At 43.8% G+C, this 20220-nt stretch overlaps 1 protein-coding gene across 7 annotated transcripts in view; it reads right to left on the bottom strand.

Moving 5' to 3' along the window:
• Window positions 1-20220, bottom strand: part of slc12a7b (solute carrier family 12 member 7b) — a 382436-nt gene that overhangs the window by 214970 nt on the left and 147246 nt on the right. For all 7 annotated transcript variants that reach the window (XM_072451243.1, XM_072451246.1, XM_072451242.1 and 4 more), the window contains exons 2-3: window positions 7617-7717; window positions 7301-7432 (exon numbers count right to left, since the gene is read on the bottom strand). In XM_072451243.1, the coding sequence (XP_072307344.1) occupies window positions 7301-7432; window positions 7617-7717 (233 nt within the window). The remainder of the gene's footprint in view (window positions 1-7300; window positions 7433-7616; window positions 7718-20220) is intronic.

The raw sequence follows: 20220 nt of genomic DNA on the forward strand, positions 1-20220 counted from the left end.
TAAACTGCCCTGACTTCAGCTCTAAACTGCCCTGACTTTAGCTCTAAACTGCCCTGACTTTAGCTCTAAACTGCCCTGACTTTAGCTCTAAACTGACCTGACTTTAGCTCTAAACTGCCCTGACTTCAGCTCTAAACTGCCCTGACTTTAGCTCTAAACTGCCCTGACTTTAGCTCTAAACTGCCCTGACTTCAGCTCTAAACTGCCCTGACTTCAGCTCTAAACTGACCTGACTTTAGCTCTAAACTGACCTGACTTTAGCTCTAAACTGACCTGACTTCAGCTCTAAACTGACCTGACTTTAGCTCTAAACTGACCTGACTTTAGCTCTAAACTGACCTGACTTTAGCTCTAAACTGACCTGACTTCAGCTCTAAACTGACCTGACTTTAGCTCTAAACTGACCTGACTTTAGCTCTAAACTGACCTGACTTTAGCTCTAAACTGACCTGACTTTAGCTCTAAACTGACCTGACTTTAGCTCTAAACTGACCTGACTTCAGCTCTAAACTGACCTGACTTCAGCTCTAAACTGACCTGACTTTAGCTCTAAACTGACCTGACTTTAGCTCTAAACTGCCCTGACTTCAGCTCTAAACTGCCTTGACTTTAGCTCTAAACTGCCCTGACTTCAGCTCTAAACTGACCTGACTTTAGCTCTAAACTGCCCTGACTTTAGCTCTAAACTGACCTGACTTCAGCTCTAAACTGCCCTGACTTTAGCTCTAAACTGCCCTGACTTTAGCTCTAAACTGACCTGACTTTAGCTCTAAACTGCCTTGACTTCAGCTCTAAACTGACCTGACTTTAGCTCTAAACTGACCTGACTTTAGCTCTAAACTGACCTGACTTCAGCTCTAAACTGACCTGACTTCAGCTCTAAACTGACCTGACTTTAGCTCTAAACTGACCTGACTTTAGCTCTAAACTGCCCTGACTTCAGCTCTAAACTGCCTTGACTTTAGCTCTAAACTGCCCTGACTTCAGCTCTAAACTGACCTGACTTTAGCTCTAAACTGCCCTGACTTTAGCTCTAAACTGACCTGACTTCAGCTCTAAACTGCCCTGACTTTAGCTCTAAACTGCCCTGACTTTAGCTCTAAACTGACCTGACTTTAGCTCTAAACTGCCTTGACTTCAGCTCTAAACTGACCTGACTTTAGCTCTAAACTGCCTTGACTTTAGCTCTAAACTGCCCTGACTTCAGCTCTAAACTGCCCTGACTTTAGCTCTAAACTGACCTGACTTTAGCTCTAAACTGCCCTGACTTTAGCTCTAAACTGCCCTGACTTTAGCTCTAAACTGCCCTGACTTCAGCTCTAAACTGCCCTGACTTCAGCTCTAAACTGACCTGACTTTAGCTCTAAACTGACCTGACTTTAGCTCTAAACTGACCTGACTTCAGCTCTAAACTGACCTGACTTTAGCTCTAAACTGACCTGACTTTAGCTCTAAACTGCCCTGACTTTAGCTCTAAACTGACCTGACTTTAGCTCTAAACTGACCTGACTTCAGCTCTAAACTGACCTGACTTTAGCTCTAAACTGACCTGACTTTAGCTCTAAACTGACCTGACTTTAGCTCTAAACTGACCTGACTTTAGCTCTAAACTGACCTGACTTTAGCTCTAAACTGACCTGACTTCAGCTCTAAACTGACCTGACTTTAGCTCTAAACTGCCCTGACTTCAGCTCTAAACTGACCTGACTTTAGCTCTAAACTGACCTGACTTCAGCTCTAAACTGACCTGACTTTAGCTCTAAACTGACCTGACTTTAGCTCTAAACTGCCCTGACTTCAGCTCTAAACTGACCTGACTTTAGCTCTAAACTGACCTGACTTCAGCTCTAAACTGACCTGACTTTAGCTCTAAACTGACACATGCTCCTTTCATTCCATCGTTAGTCACATTCTGAAGGATGACAATTTAAAACGTCTTCTTTAAGAATCTTCTCTTTATATTGGCTACATTGAAAGCAGGAAACTCATTTCGACCGCTTGTATCTGTGATCTTGTCCTTTGGGTCATGACCCAAAGCTCATGACCATAGGTGAGGTCAGAACGTAGAGTGACCGGTAAATCCAGAGCTTTGCCTTTGGACTCAGCTCCTTCTTCACCACAACAGTCGATGCAGCGACTGCACCGATCTAACTGTCAATCACAGGCTCCATCCTTCACTCACTCGAGAACAAGACCCCGAGATACTTGAACTCCTCCACTTGGGGCAAGGACTCCCCACCCACCTGGAGAGGACAAGGACTCCCCACCCACCTGGAGAGGACATGGACTCCCCACCCACCTGGAGAGGACAAGGACTCCCCACCCACCTGGAGAGGACAAGGACTCCCCACCCACCTGGAGAGGACAAGGACTCCCCACCCACCTGAAGAGGACAAGGACTCCCCACCCACCTGGAGAGGACAAGGAATCCCCACCCACCTGGAGAGGACATGGACCCCCCACCCACCTGGAGAGGACAAGGACTCCCCACCCACCTGGAGAGGACAAGGACTCCCCACCCACCTGGAGAGGACAAGGACTCCCCACCCACCTGGAGAGGACAAGGACTCCCCACCCACCTGGAGAGGACAAGGACCCCCCACCCACCTGGAGAGGACAAGGACTCCCCACCCACCTGGAGAGGACAAGGACTCCCCACCCACCTGGAGAGGACAAGGACCCCCCACCCACCTGGAGAGGACAAGGACTCCCCACCCACCTGAAGAGGACAAGGACTCCCCACCCACCTGGAGAGGACAAGGACTCCCCACCCACCTGGAGAGGACAAGGACTCCCCACCCACCTGGAGAGGACAAGGACCCCCCACCCACCTGGAGAGGACAAGGACTCCCCACCCACCTGGAGAGGACAAGGACTCCCCACCCACCTGGAGAGGACAAGGACCCCCCACCCACCTGGAGAGGACAAGGACTCCCCACCCACCTGAAGAGGACAAGGACTCCCCACCCACCTGGAGAGGACAAGGAATCCCCACCCACCTGGAGAGGACATGGACCCCCCACCCACCTGGAGAGGACAAGGACTCCCCACCCACCTGGAGAGGACAAGGACTCCCCACCCACCTGGAGAGGACAAGGACTCCCCACCCACCTGGAGAGGACAAGGACTCCCCACCCACCTGGAGAGGACAAGGACCCCCTTCGGGTCGAGAACCATGACCTCGGATTTGGAGCTGGTTCTCATCCCAGACGCTTCACACTCGGCTCAAACGTCCCAGTGCAGCTGCAGGTCCAGGTTTGATGGAGCCGTCAAACATCATAGATTCATATTTTTTCATACCTTTTTCTGCCAAATTCAAAGACCTATTTATGCACCTATCAAAATGTTTTTATTAAAATCTATAAAACTTTAATTCCAGTTTGAAAACTTAAGGCAAACGTAAAGACCTTTATTTTCAAATATCATATAAACAATGAGAAAATATACATATTTATGTTCATGTTTGATTTGTGTATCACTAAAATCTGTCCATTACCAGCATATGTTTTAAATGTTGTTTATTTTCCCTCTAAGATTATAATTGGGCGTTCAAAAATGTGCCTTTAATTTTAAATAAACAATTGAATTAATTCTTGAGAAAACATGTAAAATTAGTCAATTGTACCATGTTTTGTCAGTTTCAACCTTTTCCTCCTTGTCCATACGCCCCATGGTGTTCTGTGTGACCAGGTGATTCAGTCATTCATACTCAAAAGAATTAAAAAATAAATGCAATTTTGAAGTGTTATTTAGGGCGTGTTGGGGGTGTTGGGGGTGATGAGGGCGTGTCGGGGTGATGAGGGCGTGTCGGGGTGATGAGGGCGTGTCGGGGGTGTTGGGGGTGATGAGGGCGTGTCGGGGTGATGAGGGCGTGTCGGGGTGATGAGGGCGTGTCGGGGTGATGAGGGCGTGTCGGGGGTGTTGGGGGTGATGAGGGCGTGTCGGGGGTGATGAGGGCGTGTCGGGGGTGATGAGGGCGTGTCGGGGTGATGAGGGCGTGTCGGGGTGATGAGGGCGTGTCGGGGGTGTTGGGGGTGATGAGGGCGTGTCGGGGGTGATGAGGGCGTGTCGGGGGTGTTGGGGGTGATGAGGGCGTGTCGGGGGTGATGAGGGCGTGTCGGGGGTGATGAGGGCGTGTCGGGGGTGATGAGGGCGTGTCGGGGGTGTTGGGGGTGATGAGGGCGTGTCGGGGGTGATGAGGGCGTGTCGGGGGTGATGAGGGCGTGTAGGGGGTGTTGGGGGTGATGAGGGAGTGTCGGGGTGATGAGGGGGTGTCGGGGGTGATGAGGGGGTGTCGGGGGTGATGAGGGCGTGTCGGGGGTGTCGGGGGTGATGAGGGCGTGCCGGGGGTGATGAGGGCGTGTCGGGGTGATGAGGGCGTGTCGGGGGTGTTGGGGGTGATGAGGGCGTGTCGGGGGTGATGAGGGCGTGTCGGGGGTGATGAGGGCGTGTCGGGGGTGATGAGGGGGTGTCGGGGGTGTTGGGGGTGATGAGGGCGTGTCGGGGGTGATGAGGGCGTGTCGGGGGTGATGAGGGCGTGTCGGGGGTGTTGGGGGTGATGAGGGCGTGTCGGGGGTGATGAGGGCGTGTCGGGGGTGATGAGGGCGTGTCGGGGGTGTTGGGGGTGATGAGGGCGTGTCGGGGTGATGAGGGGGTGTCGGGGGTGATGAGGGCGTGTCGGGGGTGTCGGGGGTGATGAGGGCGTGCCGGGGGTGATGAGGGCGTGCCGGGGGTGATGAGGGCGTGTCGGGGGTGATGAGGGCGTGTCGGGGGTGATGAGGGCGTGTCGGGGGAGATGAGGGCGTGTCGGGGGTGATGAGGGCGTGCCGGGGGTGATGAGGGCGTGTCGGGGGTGATGAGGGCGTGTCGGGGGAGATGAGGGCGTGTCGGGGGTGATGAGGGCGTGTCGGGGGTGTCGGGGGTGATGAGGGCGTGTCGGGGGTGATGAGGGCGTGTCGGGGTGATGAGGGCGTGTCGGGGGTGTCGGGGGTGATGAGGGCGTGTCGGGGGTGATGAGGGCGTGTCGGGGTGATGAGGGCGTGTCGGGGGTGATGAGGGCGTGTCGGGGGTGATGAGGGCGTGTCGGGGTGATGAGGGCGTGTCGGGGGTGATGAGGGCGTGTCGGGGGAGATGAGGGCGTGTCGGGGGTGATGAGGGCGTGTCGGGGGAGATGAGGGCGTGTCGGGGGAGATGAGGGCGTGTCGGGGGTGATGAGGGCGTGTCGGGGGTGTCGGGGGTGATGAGGGCGTGTCGGGGGTGATGAGGGCGTGTCGGGGTGATGAGGGCGTGTCGGGGGTGATGAGGGCGTGTCGGGGGTGATGAGGGCGTGTCGGGGTGATGAGGGCGTGTCGGAGGTGATGAGGGCGTGTCGGGGGTGATGAGGGCGTGTCGGGGGTGATGAGGGCGTGTCGGGGGTGATGAGGGCGTGTCGGGGGTGATGAGGGCGTGTCAGGCTGCTTCACCTGGGGAGACTCCATATTTCTATGTGACATAATATCCGCCCGGGCACTTATTTCTGGAATATGTCTAAGAAACTGAAGAAGAAATACCCCAGAGAGAACCGGGCTGGCAACGCTACATATGAGCTAGCTAGCCCTGCGTTCTGCACCAGCCCCCGCCCACTCAGGCTCCGCCTCACGCTCGTCTCCGGAGGAGTCTAGGAGCGACATAGACCCAGTGATTCTGGCGGCTTTGCGGGAGATTACTGACCTGGGAGGAACTAATCAAACACATATTCTAATAAAATATGTTCAAATCTGCACCAAGCAGGGCAAAGTCTGGATTACAAAAGGTTTTTTACCAGATTGTAAAAGATAATTACATGAAAAGCTTAGATTTTTTGAAAAAATCCTTTGACTTGGAGAAACAGAACGTTTATAGATATTTACAAATAAGAAATTCAAAAATCAGAAATGAAACACTTTCAATTGGAATAATATCTAATCAATCAAACACATTAAAGACAAATGGGGAAGGGAAGGGAAGCTAATCTCTAAAGACGAGGAGTGGGAAAATGTTTGTACATCCCAGTGGAAAACCACAATGTCTGGGAAAAATGTGTCAAAGGTCTCATTCTTCACAGGAAATGCAACTGTTGTAGAAACAGCGCCACCAGGAGGCAAACCACTGTCACATGTTCTGGGACTGTCCTGTCAATCACAGATATGTGAGTGAAGTTCACCACGCTCTGCCACTGTTACAGCATTTACCCCTGAACTTTAGAACTACCGTATATTCCGGACTATAAGTCGCACCAGCCAAAAAAATGCATAATAGAGAAGAAAAAAACATATATAAGTTGCACTGAGTATGAAATGCAGTTGCAAATGTAAAAATAACAAATAATATCACATATAAGTCGCTCCGGAGTATAAGTATATAAGTATATAAGTATAAATGTAAGTATAAGTCGCACCCCGGCCAAAACTATGAAAAAAGGTGTGACTTATAGTCCGGAAAATACGGTATGAACATGGGCCTCAAAATTCCTGCCATGGACACAATGAATAGATCCATTTGGAATGTACATTGGGCGGCAGGAAAAAGGACTGGACTGACATCTGAGAAATGGAAACAAAAAAAAAATGGACTTCATTTGGAAATTGGCAAATTTGACAGACTTTAGACCAAGTGGGACTTTAATTTTAATTTAAATGTGCTGTTATTTTGTTTATATTTATGTTGAATTGATGTCTACTTGTGTTCTTATTTTGATTTCCACTCATGATTTAATTTATATATATATAACATGAATATCAGCGCACCTAATCATGATAATCATATTTCATATTTCAAGTGTGATTAACCTGATGATTTTCCATCCATCCATTTTCTACCGCTTGTTCCCTTTCGGGGTCGCGGGTGACTGGAGCCTATCCCAGTGACTTTGGGCCTTAGGCGGGGTACACCCTGGACAGTGGCCAACTTGTCGCAGGACTAACACAGAGACATGACAGACGGTTCACGCTCACATTCATTCACTAGGGCCAATTTAGAGTCACCATTTTTACCTAACACATGCATGTCTTTGGACAGTGGGAGGAGCCGGAGAACCCGGAGAGAACCCACGGTAACACGGGGAGAACATGCAGACTCCACCCAGAGAGATCATGTGATGTTGGTCTGGTCTGGGAATCGAACTCACGTTCTCCTTCTTGGGAGGCAAGAGCGCTAACCGCCTTTGCCACCGTGCACCCCTTCAATGATGATTTTGTTTTAATCAATTGACAGCTCTAATTAGAATATTGAGTTTTGCGCAGTCCTGGTTTATAGCTCCAGCTCTCTTAGCTGTGTGCGGTACCTTGATGGTTTTCTTCTTGGCGCCCTCGTCCTCATCGGCCTCCTCGTGCTCGTGGGCGCCCTGGGTCAGGTTAGTGTAGTTGGCCAGTTTGTTGAGGAGAGATGACACCATGGGATTGCTGTCCATTTCCTCCTGTGAGGACACAAGGCACATGACTGTAAAATGAATCCGTTTTATTTTCACTGTGTTACAAATATTTAATTTAGTTTCTACAAAAAAATCTATTAAATTAAATTCATTTCTGTAATGTCCAAAATCACAACAGCAGGTTCATCCTTTTCATGTGACATTGTGCGGATCCGTGTTTACTTCTTACCTCAAAAAGTGCCATGTTGGTGCCATCGTAGCTGTTGCTGTTGGCCTTGTCGATGTCTGTGTTGTTGATAAAAGGACTATTTTCTTTTGGAACGCCATCACCTGTGAACAGATGAGAGGAAGTGCAAAACTCTTTCAATAACTTCTAGGACATGGTGACATTTGTCATTCTACATAGTCATCCTGTGGGACTTCCAGATACAGACCCTAACCCTGACAGAATGGTAATGTTGTGCTGATAAACTGCACCCACAGGCAGCAGAGCAGAACAGAGGTTCATACAACTCATAATGCAAAGACAACAGTAAAGTAGATGCAGATCAGCCCACAGTGCCTCCTCTGGCCCATTTTTAAAAGATAGTCCCCAAGAACTGTAAAGAACTATTATCAGCAGAACAATGCCAAATCATACAAGAAGACTGCCGGAGTCGAATGTTTAAACCATAAGATAAGATAAGATATTCCTTTATTGTCCCACATGGGGAAATTTCATTGGTGCAACGCAGGTAGATACAGAGGTAGATACAGAAGAACAGATCACTTATAGGAAGTCTGAAAAACACTTTCAGTAGAAGATCTCCTATAAATAAATAAAAACTCCCATAGACAAATAAATACATAAATACCATTGCATGTGATCCCGACAGTAATTGCACATGAATATGTGTCACGACAGCACATAGATTGCACATGAATTTCACAGGTATATCATACCTGATTGTCACACTGCTGCAGATGCAGAGTGAGGTCGATGTTAAAAGAGAGAAGACCAGATCCATACATATTTGGATGAAGTTGATCAAGTTTGAAAAGTTCAAATCAATTGAAAAAAGCCGCAAAATTGTCCACATATGGGATTTGCACCACAGTATGACTTAAGCCAAACTGCAAGCCATGCAACTGTCTGAGGCCACTACATTTCACGTCTCCAAAGCCGGCGCTGGCAGTGGCCCTTAAATGATACTTTTCACAGTGTTTATAAGGGAAAAATAAATTCTCTGATTTCTGTAGTTTTAAGTCATTTGTGCCATGTACAACCACAGAGGACACAGGTGATGACGCGGGACGTTTGGAGCGGTGGTATTTATGTCCTGCACGAGGGCAGCGCCATGACAGGAGGTGTAGCCCTTTCCCACGCGCACGTTGCTCCCAGGACCATCCCAGGACGAGTACTGTGGGTTTGTGTGCGGCCCGGGGCCACAGCAGCGCCTCCCCCGCGGGACCCCCCGGAGCTCCCACAGAGCCTCCCAGCTCACGCCGGGCAGTCGGGTCCGACATGCGGTGGGAAGACGTGACGGATCCCCCCAGCTCAAGACAAGTGTTGGAGCTTAGCATGCGCTGGGAGCAACATTCAGAGTTATAAAGCTATAAAACGCTCCTGCATAAAAGCTGTTCCAACGGAATGTACAAAGAAAAAACATTGTAGCTGTGAATAAGCCGCAGGTCCCCATGTTGTAACACGAGATATTTACACATATAGTACACTGTAGTGTACAATATGTACGGTTGTCTTTTGAAGCGGGGGTCTTTCGGCACCCCCGCACAGCGGACCTAATGAGACTAACTTCTCACTTGGATTGTAATAAAACACACAGCATTTTGAAGCTTAACAAACATAAAACATATCACAGCTGTTCCTTCTGCCCCCTCTGTCCTTGAATACTACTATGTATAATATTACTGTATTAAACATCTGCTCCAGAGCTTGTGCTTAGCAAGTGTGTGTTACGTTGTAAAATTAGGTATTTACAGCTAAATATGGGCCATGGTGGTGATCCACGGGTCAGGTCTGGCCAAGAAAGTCTCATTTAAGCAGCAGGTTCTAAACTGCAGACCGCCTTATATTGCATGTCCACGTGTGTCTTTAAGTTCAGCCACGTCAAGATTCACTTCCTCATTCCACTCATTTTTCGTGAATATTGGTCCGATTGTAATAAAACAAACAGCGTTTTGAAGCTTAAAATACACAACACGACATGTCTCCTGGACAGTGACCAGTGACGTCTTTTCAACCATGTGTCAAATGCTTGTGCTTCCCAGAGTGCTCCCCGGTGGATAGTAAAAATCTATAAAGTATGGCAACTGTAGCAAGTGAAAGAGTTGTTTTAAGAGCCACGAGCCTGCTTTTTTTTGCAAAATCATACAGGCAGAGGTGAAAACATGGAAAGCAAAGAATCACACAAAAATTAGAACTTCAACATAGCTCAATGTGGTAAAAAAGTTCATCCATTTGCTAAAGAATGGATACAATATATGGAATGATGGAAATAATGCAGCTTCCATAGCCTGGCCACCAGCGGCTGAGCATTTTTAGAAAATTAGAATGTTGAACACAATGTTGATCCAAATCTCCACTCACCAAGCTTATTCATTTCAACCAGTCGTTGGATTTTACACGGTGACAATGCCAGAAGCATCTCTGTTAAGTATGCATGGATGTATGAGCTCCTCTGGGCTAAATCCTAAGGTTGTGGCACTGGCAGGTGCTAGGTGGGCACAGTGCTCTCTGAGGTGAGGAGCTGGAGGGCACTTTCTGGCTCCAGCTGCACAGGGTAAGAGGCTTGGTGTGTGGCTTAGTGCGCTGTAATCACAGCCAAAGTCAATGTGTCCTTGTTCACACTAACATAGTCTCAGAGGAACACAATAGATGAAGCGACAGCACTTTTAATACGCTCTGATAACTCCAGTCCCTTCACCAGTTTGTATCATCTTCATTGTGCTGGAGCTTTATGGGACTAGAGGACACAGCATGTCTTAAATAACACTGGTTAAATCCTCTTTGAGACCAGACGAAGGGTTCAAAATGATCAAGGCTGCTGCTTTTAGAATGTGCCATCGTATGTGGTTACTGCATCACACCGGAAATACAATGTTTATCTATTTATTTATTTACCTTTATTTAACCAGGTGTTTTATTAAATTATGTTTCAAATGTATTAATAACTTGATCACTGAACCAGTCAGTACATTTATACAGAGTCTAAAGACGCTCCTCAAACCAAAACTGTTGAATGGCACAGTGCAGCACATCTGCTTCTCCTATAAGAGCTGTGAACTGTGTCATACCTATTATTGAACTGAAGTGAATCTCCCAGGGAAAAATGATCACCTGCAGTCTTAAGTGCTGAAAGAACATCAAAACTGTACACACGGCTCCTAGTGCAGCCGACTGCAGTGTCGTGAGTTTAAATCCAGACAATTTACTGCATGTCCTCCCTTCTCTCTAACCCCCACTTCACGCTGTCTTTCCTGTCTAATAAAGCCTACGGGCCAAACATCTTTAAAAGATGGAAATGTATTTGAATGCCTTTTGTATCTGTAAAAAGCATACAAAAGCCCAACCAGGGACGCGAGCTGAAAAATAGCACTGGCTATTAACTTTGTTTTGTAGCTATGTATGATTGCATTGTCCCAATGAAAAATGAGATCGAAACCTCAATTACACGGGTGACCTGGGGCAAAGGGGGAAGACATGATTCTGCTGCTTTCAAGGCACAGCTTAAAACCTATTATTCAGTCAGGCCTTTTAGTTACAGTTGTTTTAGGGTCTGATTTGACTGTATTGTGCTGTTTGTATGTGTGGCTCTCTGTAAGTTTTGTGTTTGTGTTCTTTTCTTCTGTGTTTTAACTGTTTTTGTGAAGCACATTACAACTTCTGTGAAAAATGCTATACAAATAAAATGTACTTACTTACACAGCACTAATACATCCTAAAAAACATTTAGACCAATAAGACATTAATAACAAATACAGAGTTTGCGTTTAAAAGCACACCGTGTGTTTGAAGGTCTGTGAGGGACCTGAGCTTTGCCATGTGACAGGAAAGACAGACATTAGGCTTTTCATTGCGAGATAGCTAACCATCCCTTTTTTGGGGGTCCACCTCCCTTTGGGGATTTTGGAAGAAACTTTTCCTAGAATGACTGCTTTTACTTTGAAACTGGAGTAAAATGAAGTAATTTTCACTCCCAAGATGAAAGCCTAAAGTTCAGCTAAAAGACTATGCTGTTTTATTAAATCAATCATCTGATTTTTAACGTTATGTTAGTGTTGTTCATTTAACTGTTTTATGACTCTCGTCTGGTGCACATTTTAATCTGTGTAACTATGTTGGCCTAGTTCATGTTCAGACAATAGGAACATGGGGGAAGTTCCTCTGTCAGTAGACTCACACACTCGCAGGTGTCTGATCGGTTGAAACTTTGCGCAAATATTTAAGGCGTTTCCTAAACTGCACAGGCCAACCCCAGGCCAGTTGCAGTCATTTCCATTCAGAGATCCAAGAGATAGGACCAGGGAAGACGAGAGAAACACTACTAGTGTAAAAGTGTTTAAGACATTCCAGAGGAACCACGGAAACGTGTTTTACTCTTCCCCAAACATAAGTCTGTGCCCATCAGAGTGATGTGAGTTAGACTGAAACTTTTTTGGCAATTTTTCAAATCTACAACAAGTTTGGATCCAAGACGATCTTCAAATTGGACTCATCAATGGCTCAGTTGCCTCAGAGCCAAGGTCAAATCTGATCAAGCGGCTTTCATCCATTGCTGAGCAGCCTGACTTCTCCAGAGATGATGGCTGTGCTGGATCCTCCAGACCTCACGACTGAACCCACCTGCCTCTGGGTGTAGCACACACACATTTCACAGTTTGGCTTATAAGATCTAAGACACAACTAGATAGATCTAAAGAGGACAAACTTTCTCAAGTCAGTCCTTGAATGATCTGACAGTACATATCACAGGAGAGCAGGGCAGAATGACCCTCCACTCTCCGCACAAAGACACATAAGTAGGAGGGGGCACAGATGAACCTCCTGGCACCCACAGAACGCCACCCAGCCCCGGCATCGAGGTCCCAATCCACATGAATCTCAGAGCACTGTGTTCTAAGGAGAGCAGGGATATAAGACATTTTGTGGTAGCATTATTATAAAAATCACATCATCTAAAAAAGACATACAAGTTGCTAATACTAGATGCTTTTGAGCTTTCAGAGTAGAACAAGCTTTGTAGACGTATGTTTGTATAAGTGTTGTACATCATCTGTGACCAATCGTTTTCCTGGAGGTCTTAATCAGGAGGAAACCATCTGTTGATGCACTTCCATGAGAAAATAGCAGAGCATTAGTTTTATCTGAACAGGTAGCAGACATAGTAGGCGGTACTTTTAAACAAATTCCTTTTGACTGTGCGAGTCATAATTAGAGAGTAAACGCGGAGCAGCGACAGTGACATTGAACTGTGCTCAACATGGCTGAAAAATAAAAAGCTTCATTATTATTTTTATTTTATTCTGTGTTTTTGTGAAGCACTTTGTGACCTCTGTCTGTCAAAGGTGCGATACAATTAAAATGTACTTGCTTACTTTATTCAAGAGGCATGTTGTAGTCGCTAACATTAGCCCGTTAGCTTAGCAGATATAAAATCAATAGTTTTCCAACTGATGCAAAAAGCAAAACAACCCCATCAGTTTTCTTCACAAATATGAAATCCATGTTAAATAAACTAGCGTTATCAGTCTTTATGAGATAAATTCTCTGTTGGAGTTTCAGACATTTTTTTTCACTTGGAGTGAGACATCAGCTGCTGGTGCACTTACAAGTAAAGTAAAGGAAATGTGCCAGTTAACCAGGCAACATGTCTTAACTGATTAAGTGCTTACCAGAGTTATTCGGTTAACCACGAACACTCCGAATCATCATAATTGGAAACTAAAAGGCACAGAAGGAATCACTCACTCACATCTGAATGCAAACAGTGAAAGCAAGGGAAAAAAGGTGTATTGCCCAAGGACAAAACTGAAAAGCACTGACTGTACCAGAGCTAAAACGGCCTCTCCAGCACTGCCAACGTGTTGATGATTTTACTGAGATGTTTCAGTCGTATGCACAGACATTGATGGTTTGGTCTCGGGACGTCCCGATCAGGTTTTTTTGGCCCTGATCCGATTCCGAGTCATCTGATTTTGACTATCTGCCGATACCGAGTCCCGATCCGATACTTTCTTAACACATTATAAAAAATGCACAACAGGTTGTCCCCAGTTTTTATTTTATTTCTTAACACTTTAACAGTGAAACCTTTCTTTGAGTTTGAATAATAAATAATAGTGCAAAATTTGAATTAAATAAAAATAGCAGCTCAACTTCAAATACCAGCAGCAGTAAACAAAGTGCATCAGTGTCATAAAGTAAGACATAATGTGCTTTTCAGAACTGCACCCTTAATACTCTTCTGGTGAAGAAGAATAAAATGTATGTTTTTCTTGATGAAATCCGTCTGAATGTCGTGGTCCATTCATGCGTCATACGGAGGTGAAAGACTAATACTGAGCTTAAAATGTAAAGCGCTGATCAAACTAATAAGAGTCAAATGTATATCCGTTCACTAATCAGGACGCAACATCAGATTTCGATCGAGTCTGAAACCACGTGATCGGATTGGGACATGCCTAGTTTGGTCATTACAGGTGATTTCAATGTTCATGTCGATAATGTTTGTGAGAGAAACGCTAAAGAGCTTGATGTTGTACTTCAAACCTCAGCATGTGAGAGGCCCCACCCACAGCACAGCGGCCCCACCCACAGCAGAGTGGCCCCTCCCACAGCAGAGAGGCCCCACCCACAGCAGAGTGGCCACACCCACAGCAGAGTGGCCACACCCACAGCAGAGTGGCCCCACCCACAGCAGAGTGGCCACACCCACAGCAGAGTGGCCCCTCCCACAGCAGAGTGGCCCCACCCACAGCAGAGTGGCCCCACCCACAGCAGAGGACACACTCTAGATCTCATAATTAAAAAGGGGTAAATATTTTAAATGTCAATGTGATCGATGCTGCTCTGTCTGATCATTTCTGTGTCTTCTTTGACATGTCTGTTTTTCCCAAACCACTGGCTGGTCCTGCAGCTGTTCAGAGACTGGTCCTGCAGCTGTTCAGCGGCTGGTCCTGCAGTTGTTCAGAGGAGACACATAAATGATGGCACAGGTGCACTGTTGAAATGATAAACTTTGAAAATGTCTCATGTTCTAATGTAAATGATTTGTTGAACTCTGTTACATCGAGTGTTTTGAATGTTCTGGACACCATCGCCCCTATGAAGGCTAAAATGGTTAAAAACAAGCAGAAGTTGCCATGGAGACATGATGATTGGGTCAGGGCACAGAAAAGGGAGTGACACAAGTCAAAGCTCCAGGTTCAAAAAGAGATTTACAAAGAGAAGCTGAACATGTACAACCTCATTTTATGTAGAACTAGAGAAAGATATTTCTCTGAAATTATTGGAAGCTGCAGTAAAAACGGGCGTGTCCTGTTGCCACAGTAAACAGATGAACAAACCCTCCAGCTCAGCTGCTGTTAGAACTCATTTCCACATCCAAGTGTAATGAGTTTGCATTATTCTTTAATGACAAAGTTCAGGGCATTAAAAATGCTATAAATCCCACAATGCAAAAAATTACCCTAAAACCACCAAGACACTTAGAGCTCACTCACTTTGCACCAGTAACTGACAAAACTGTCCATGAGATCATCACCAGTCTGAGTTCATCTACAGCTGCCTCCATGTGTGAGCCTCCAGATTTCTAAAGTCTGTGCTGAACAGTTTGTTAGCATCACTCACATAGTTAACATGTCGCTTCAATCTGGAACATTCCCAATGTCTTTGAAAACTGCGGTCATAAAGCCTCTCCTAAAGAAGAGCAGGGGTCAGGGGGAGGGGTCAGGGGTCAGGGGGAGTGGTCATAAAGCCTCTCCTAAAGAAGAGCAGGGGTCAGGGGGAGGGGTCAGGGGTCAGGGGGAGTGGTCATAAAGCCTCTCCTAAAGAAGAGCAGTCTTGATGCCGCAGTCCTGAGTCATGACCGGTCCATCTCTAATCTGACATTTTGGGGCAAAGTCCTTGAAAAAGTCGTTTACAACAGCTCACAGATTTCCTCTTAATAAACAACTCATTTGATGTTTTTCAGGTTTTAGACCTCATCACACTGAGACTGCTGTTGTCATGGTGACTGAGACTGCTGTTGTCATGGTGACTGAGACTGCTGTTGTCATGGTGACTGAGACTGCTGTTGTCATGGTGACAAATGACATCCGCCTGAACACTGACACGGGCAAAGCCTCAGTCTTAATTCTGTTAGTGGAAGACAGGAAGTACTTTCTTGAAATTGGTAGCTGTGTCTCAGACCACATGACCCTGACCTGTGGAGTGCCCCAAGGGTCAGTCCTGGGTCCCTTTCTGTTCAACCTCTACATGCTGCCGTTAGGTCACATGACACGCAGTGAAAATGTGTCCTATCACAATGATGCAGACGAGTCAGATCTATGTTTCACTGTCGCAGGTGAATATGGACCAGTGGATTCACTCTGTCACTGCATCCAACAGATCAGTGTGTGGACCGGCCTCCTGCTGGTGCCAGAGTCAGGACTAAACATGGACCGGCCTCCTGCTGGTGCCAGAGTCAGGACTAAACATGGAGCGGCCTCCTGCTGGTGCCAGAGTCAGGACTAAACATGGAGCGGCCTCCTGCTGGTGCCAGAGTCAGGACTAAACATGGACCGGCCTCCTGCTGGTGCCAGAGTCAGGACTAAACTCCAGTTCGCCTCAGTCGGTCCCTCATCTGCCTGAAGAGTGGGTCCAGCTCCAGTCTCCTCGTGTCCGTCTGTCCGTCTGTGAGAGTGGGATCTCTCCTTCACTGGAACTCCTCCAGGTTTCTACGCTTTTTTCCCAAAGAGGTTTTTTTTTGTAGTTTTTCCTGCAGAAGGAGAGTCTAAGGACAGAGGACCCTGGGACATCGTCCCTCGCCACCACAGACATTGTTGATTCATTTCTCCCTGTGGCCCTCAGAGGCAACTGTTGTTGTGATTTTGGGCCTTACAAAAATAAATTGATTTGATTTGATTTAAACATGGTGAATCTGTGTTTCAGTTTTATGCAGCTAAAATCTGGAACATTCTTCCTGAAGATGTGAGACACGTTCTGCTCCGACAATGTTCAAATCCAAGATAAAAACAGTTTGTTTTGCTGTGTTTGTGACTGAAAGTATTTTCTTTGCTCTCTTCTCTTTTATGACTTAAACTGTTTTGTGATTTCTGTCACGTCTTTGTGTTTTTAATGCATTTTGAATTGCCTTGTGTATGAATTGTGCTCTACATATAAAGGTGCTTTGCCTCAGATGAGTGCATGTGTGGTCGAGTTGTAAAAGTAAAAGAAAAGATACAGAGTTGGTTCTCGCTGATCGCGACTGAGCAGCGAGCTGAGAGAGAAAAAGGAACAAATGTACTTTTTAAGGTTTTCCCAAAAATGTTTCAGAGCAATCACCAATGACAGAACGTCTTGAAATCATATTCCATAAAGTCAGACATGACAGCAGTGTGCATGGAGCCAGTGTTCTGGAGGAGTCACAGGAAGCTCCTCAGGGTTTTGACACACTATCGCCACACGATTTTAAGACATCGCCTGATTTATCTTTTATTTGATTTTTACTCCAACTTCTTTGCATATTTAATAGTTTGTGTTGGATGTTTTATTAATGATGATGCATATACTTTATGAGTTATTATGGGTTAAAGAATCTCATGTTGTGGTTATATGTATATTTAATAAGAAAAACCCTATGGAATTGTATATGTGTGTTAGCCTCTGGGAGGATGGACATGTGGAAATGCATCATGGGAAGGAGACAGTCTACCAACGATCACTGTTTCAAGAGCGAGACAAGTGTCCAGAACACACGAGCACACTCACAACGCTGTGCTCCTGAAAGGTTCTTGAGAAGAAGCCGGAGGGCCGCATTTGGCCCCCAGGCCATAGTTTGGACATGCTTAATGTATTTGAACAAAAGCAGCACAACTAATGATCATTCAAAAAGGAACTAGGAGTTTGCGTCTTTCTTTCTTATCCTCACTGTCTCGCTCAGGACAAACCCAGACTCAGCTCACACCGAGATCAAGGACAGACTGTCCAGACGTCTATGTCTTATGTTAAAGTCCTATGTTAAAGTCCTATGTTAAAGTCCTATGTTAAAGTCTTATGTTAAAGTCCTATGTTAAAGTCCTATGTTAAAGTCTTATGTTAAAGTCTTATGTTAAAGTCCTATGTTAAAGTCCTATGTTAAAGTCCTATGATAAAGTCTTATGTTAAAGTCTTATGTTAAAGTCCTATGTTAAAGTCCTATGTTAAAGTCCTATGTTAAAGTCTTATGTTAAAGTCCTATGTTAAAGTACTATGTTAAAGTCCTATGTTAAAGTCCTATGTTAAAGTCTTATGTTAAAGTCCTATGATAAAGTCTTATGTTAAAGTCTTATGTCAAAGTCCTATGTCAAAGTCCTATGTTAAAGTCTTATGTTAAAGTCTTATGTTAAAGTCTTATGTTAAAGTCTTATGTTAAAGTCCTATGATAAAGTCTTATGTTAAAGTCTTATGTCAAAGTCCTATGTCAAAGTCCTATGTTAAAGTCTTATGTTAAAGTCTTATGTTAAAGTCTTATGTTAAAGTCTTATGTTAAAGTCTTATGTTAAAGTCCTATGTTAAAGTCTTATGTTAAAGTCTTATGTTAAAGTCCTATGTTAAAGTCTTATGTTAAAGTCTTATGTTAAAGTCTTATGTTAAAGTCCTATGTTAAAGTCTTATGTTAAAGTCTTATGTTAAAGTCTTATGTTAAAGTCTTATGTTAAAGTCTTATGTTAAAGTCCTATGATAAAGTCTTATGTTAAAGTCTTATGTTAAAGTCTTATGTTAAAGTCTTATGTTAAAGTCCTATGATAAAGTCTTATGTTAAAGTCTTATGTTAAAGTCCTATGTTAAAGTCCTATGTTAAAGTCCTATGTTAAAGTCTTATGTTAAAGTCTTATGTTAAAGTCCTATGATAAAGTCTTATGTTAAAGTCTTATGTCAAAGTCCTATGTCAAAGTCCTATGTTAAAGTCTTATGTTAAAGTCTTATGTTAAAGTCTTATGTTAAAGTCTTATGTTAAAGTCCTATGATAAAGTCTTATGTTAAAGTCTTATGTCAAAGTCCTATGTCAAAGTCCTATGTTAAAGTCTTATGTTAAAGTCTTATGTTAAAGTCTTATGTTAAAGTCTTATGTTAAAGTCTTATGTTAAAGTCCTATGTTAAAGTCTTATGTTAAAGTCTTATGTTAAAGTCCTATGTTAAAGTCTTATGTTAAAGTCTTATGTTAAAGTCTTATGTTAAAGTCTTATGTTAAAGTCCTATGATAAAGTCTTATGTTAAAGTCTTATGTCAAAGTCCTATGTCAAAGTCCTATGTTAAAGTCTTATGTTAAAGTCTTATGTTAAAGTCTTATGTTAAAGTCTTATGTTAAAGTCTTATGTTAAAGTCTTATGTTAAAGTCCTATGTTAAAGTCCTATGTTAAAGTCTTATGTTAAAGTCTTATGTTAAAGTCTTATGTTAAAGTCTTATGTCAAAGTCCTATGTCAAAGTCCTATGTTAAAGTCTTATGTTAAAGTCCTATGTTAAAGTCCTATGTTAAAGTCCTATGTTAAAGTCTTATGTTAAAGTCTTATGTTAAAGTCTTATGTTAAAGTCTTATGTTAAAGTCTTATGTTAAAGTCCTATGTTAAAGTCTTATGTTAAAGTCTTATGTTAAAGTCTTATGTTAAAGTCTTATGTTAAAGTCCTATGTTAAAGTCTTATGTTAAAGTCCTATGTTAAAGTCCTATGTTAAAGTCTTATGTTAAAGTCTTATGTTAAAGTCCTATGATAAAGTCCTATGATAAAGTCCTATGTTAAAGTCCTATGTTAAAGTCCTATGTTAAAGTCCTATGTTAAAGTCTTATGTTAAAGTCTTATGTCAAAGTCCTATGTCAAAGTCTTATGTTAAAGTCTTATGTTAAAGTCCTATGTTAAAGTCTTATGTTAAAGTCTTATGTTAAAGTCTTATGTTAAAGTCCTATGTTAAAGTCTTATGTTAAAGTCTTATGTTAAAGTCTTATGTTAAAGTCTTATGTTAAAGTCTTATGTTAAAGTCCTATGTTAAAGTCTTATGATAAAGTCTTATGTTAAAGTCTTATGTTAAAGTCTTATGTTAAAGTCTTATGTTAAAGTCCTATGTTAAAGTCTTATGTTAAAGTCTTATGTTAAAGTCTTATGTTAAAGTCTTATGTTAAAGTCTTATGTTAAAGTCTTATGTTAAAGTCTTATGTTAAAGTCCTATGTTAAAGTCTTATGTTAAAGTCTTATGTTAAAGTCTTATGTTAAAGTCTTATGTTAAAGTCTTATGTTAAAGTCTTATGATAAAGTCTTATGTTAAAGTCTTATGTTAAAGTCTTATGTTAAAGTCTTATGTTAAAGTCTTATGATAAAGTCCTATGTTAAAGTCTTATGTTAAAGTCTTATGATAAAGTCTTATGTTAAAGTCTTATGTTAAAGTCTTATGTTAAAGTCTTATGTTAAAGTCCTATGTTAAAGTCTTATGTTAAAGTCTTATGTCAAAGTCTTATGTTAAAGTCCTATGTTAAAGTCCTATGTTAAAGTCCTATGTCAAAGTCTTATGTTAAAGTCTTATGTTAAAGTCTTATGTTAAAGTCTTATGTTAAAGTCCTATGTTAAAGTCCTATGTTAAAGTCTTATGTTAAAGTCCTATGA

This window comes from Eucyclogobius newberryi, unplaced genomic scaffold, assembly GCF_026437365.1.
Source record: "Eucyclogobius newberryi isolate DKJ021-1_F unplaced genomic scaffold, fEucNew1.0.hap1 SCAF_18, whole genome shotgun sequence".
Lineage (NCBI taxonomy): Eukaryota > Metazoa > Chordata > Actinopteri > Gobiiformes > Gobiidae > Eucyclogobius > Eucyclogobius newberryi.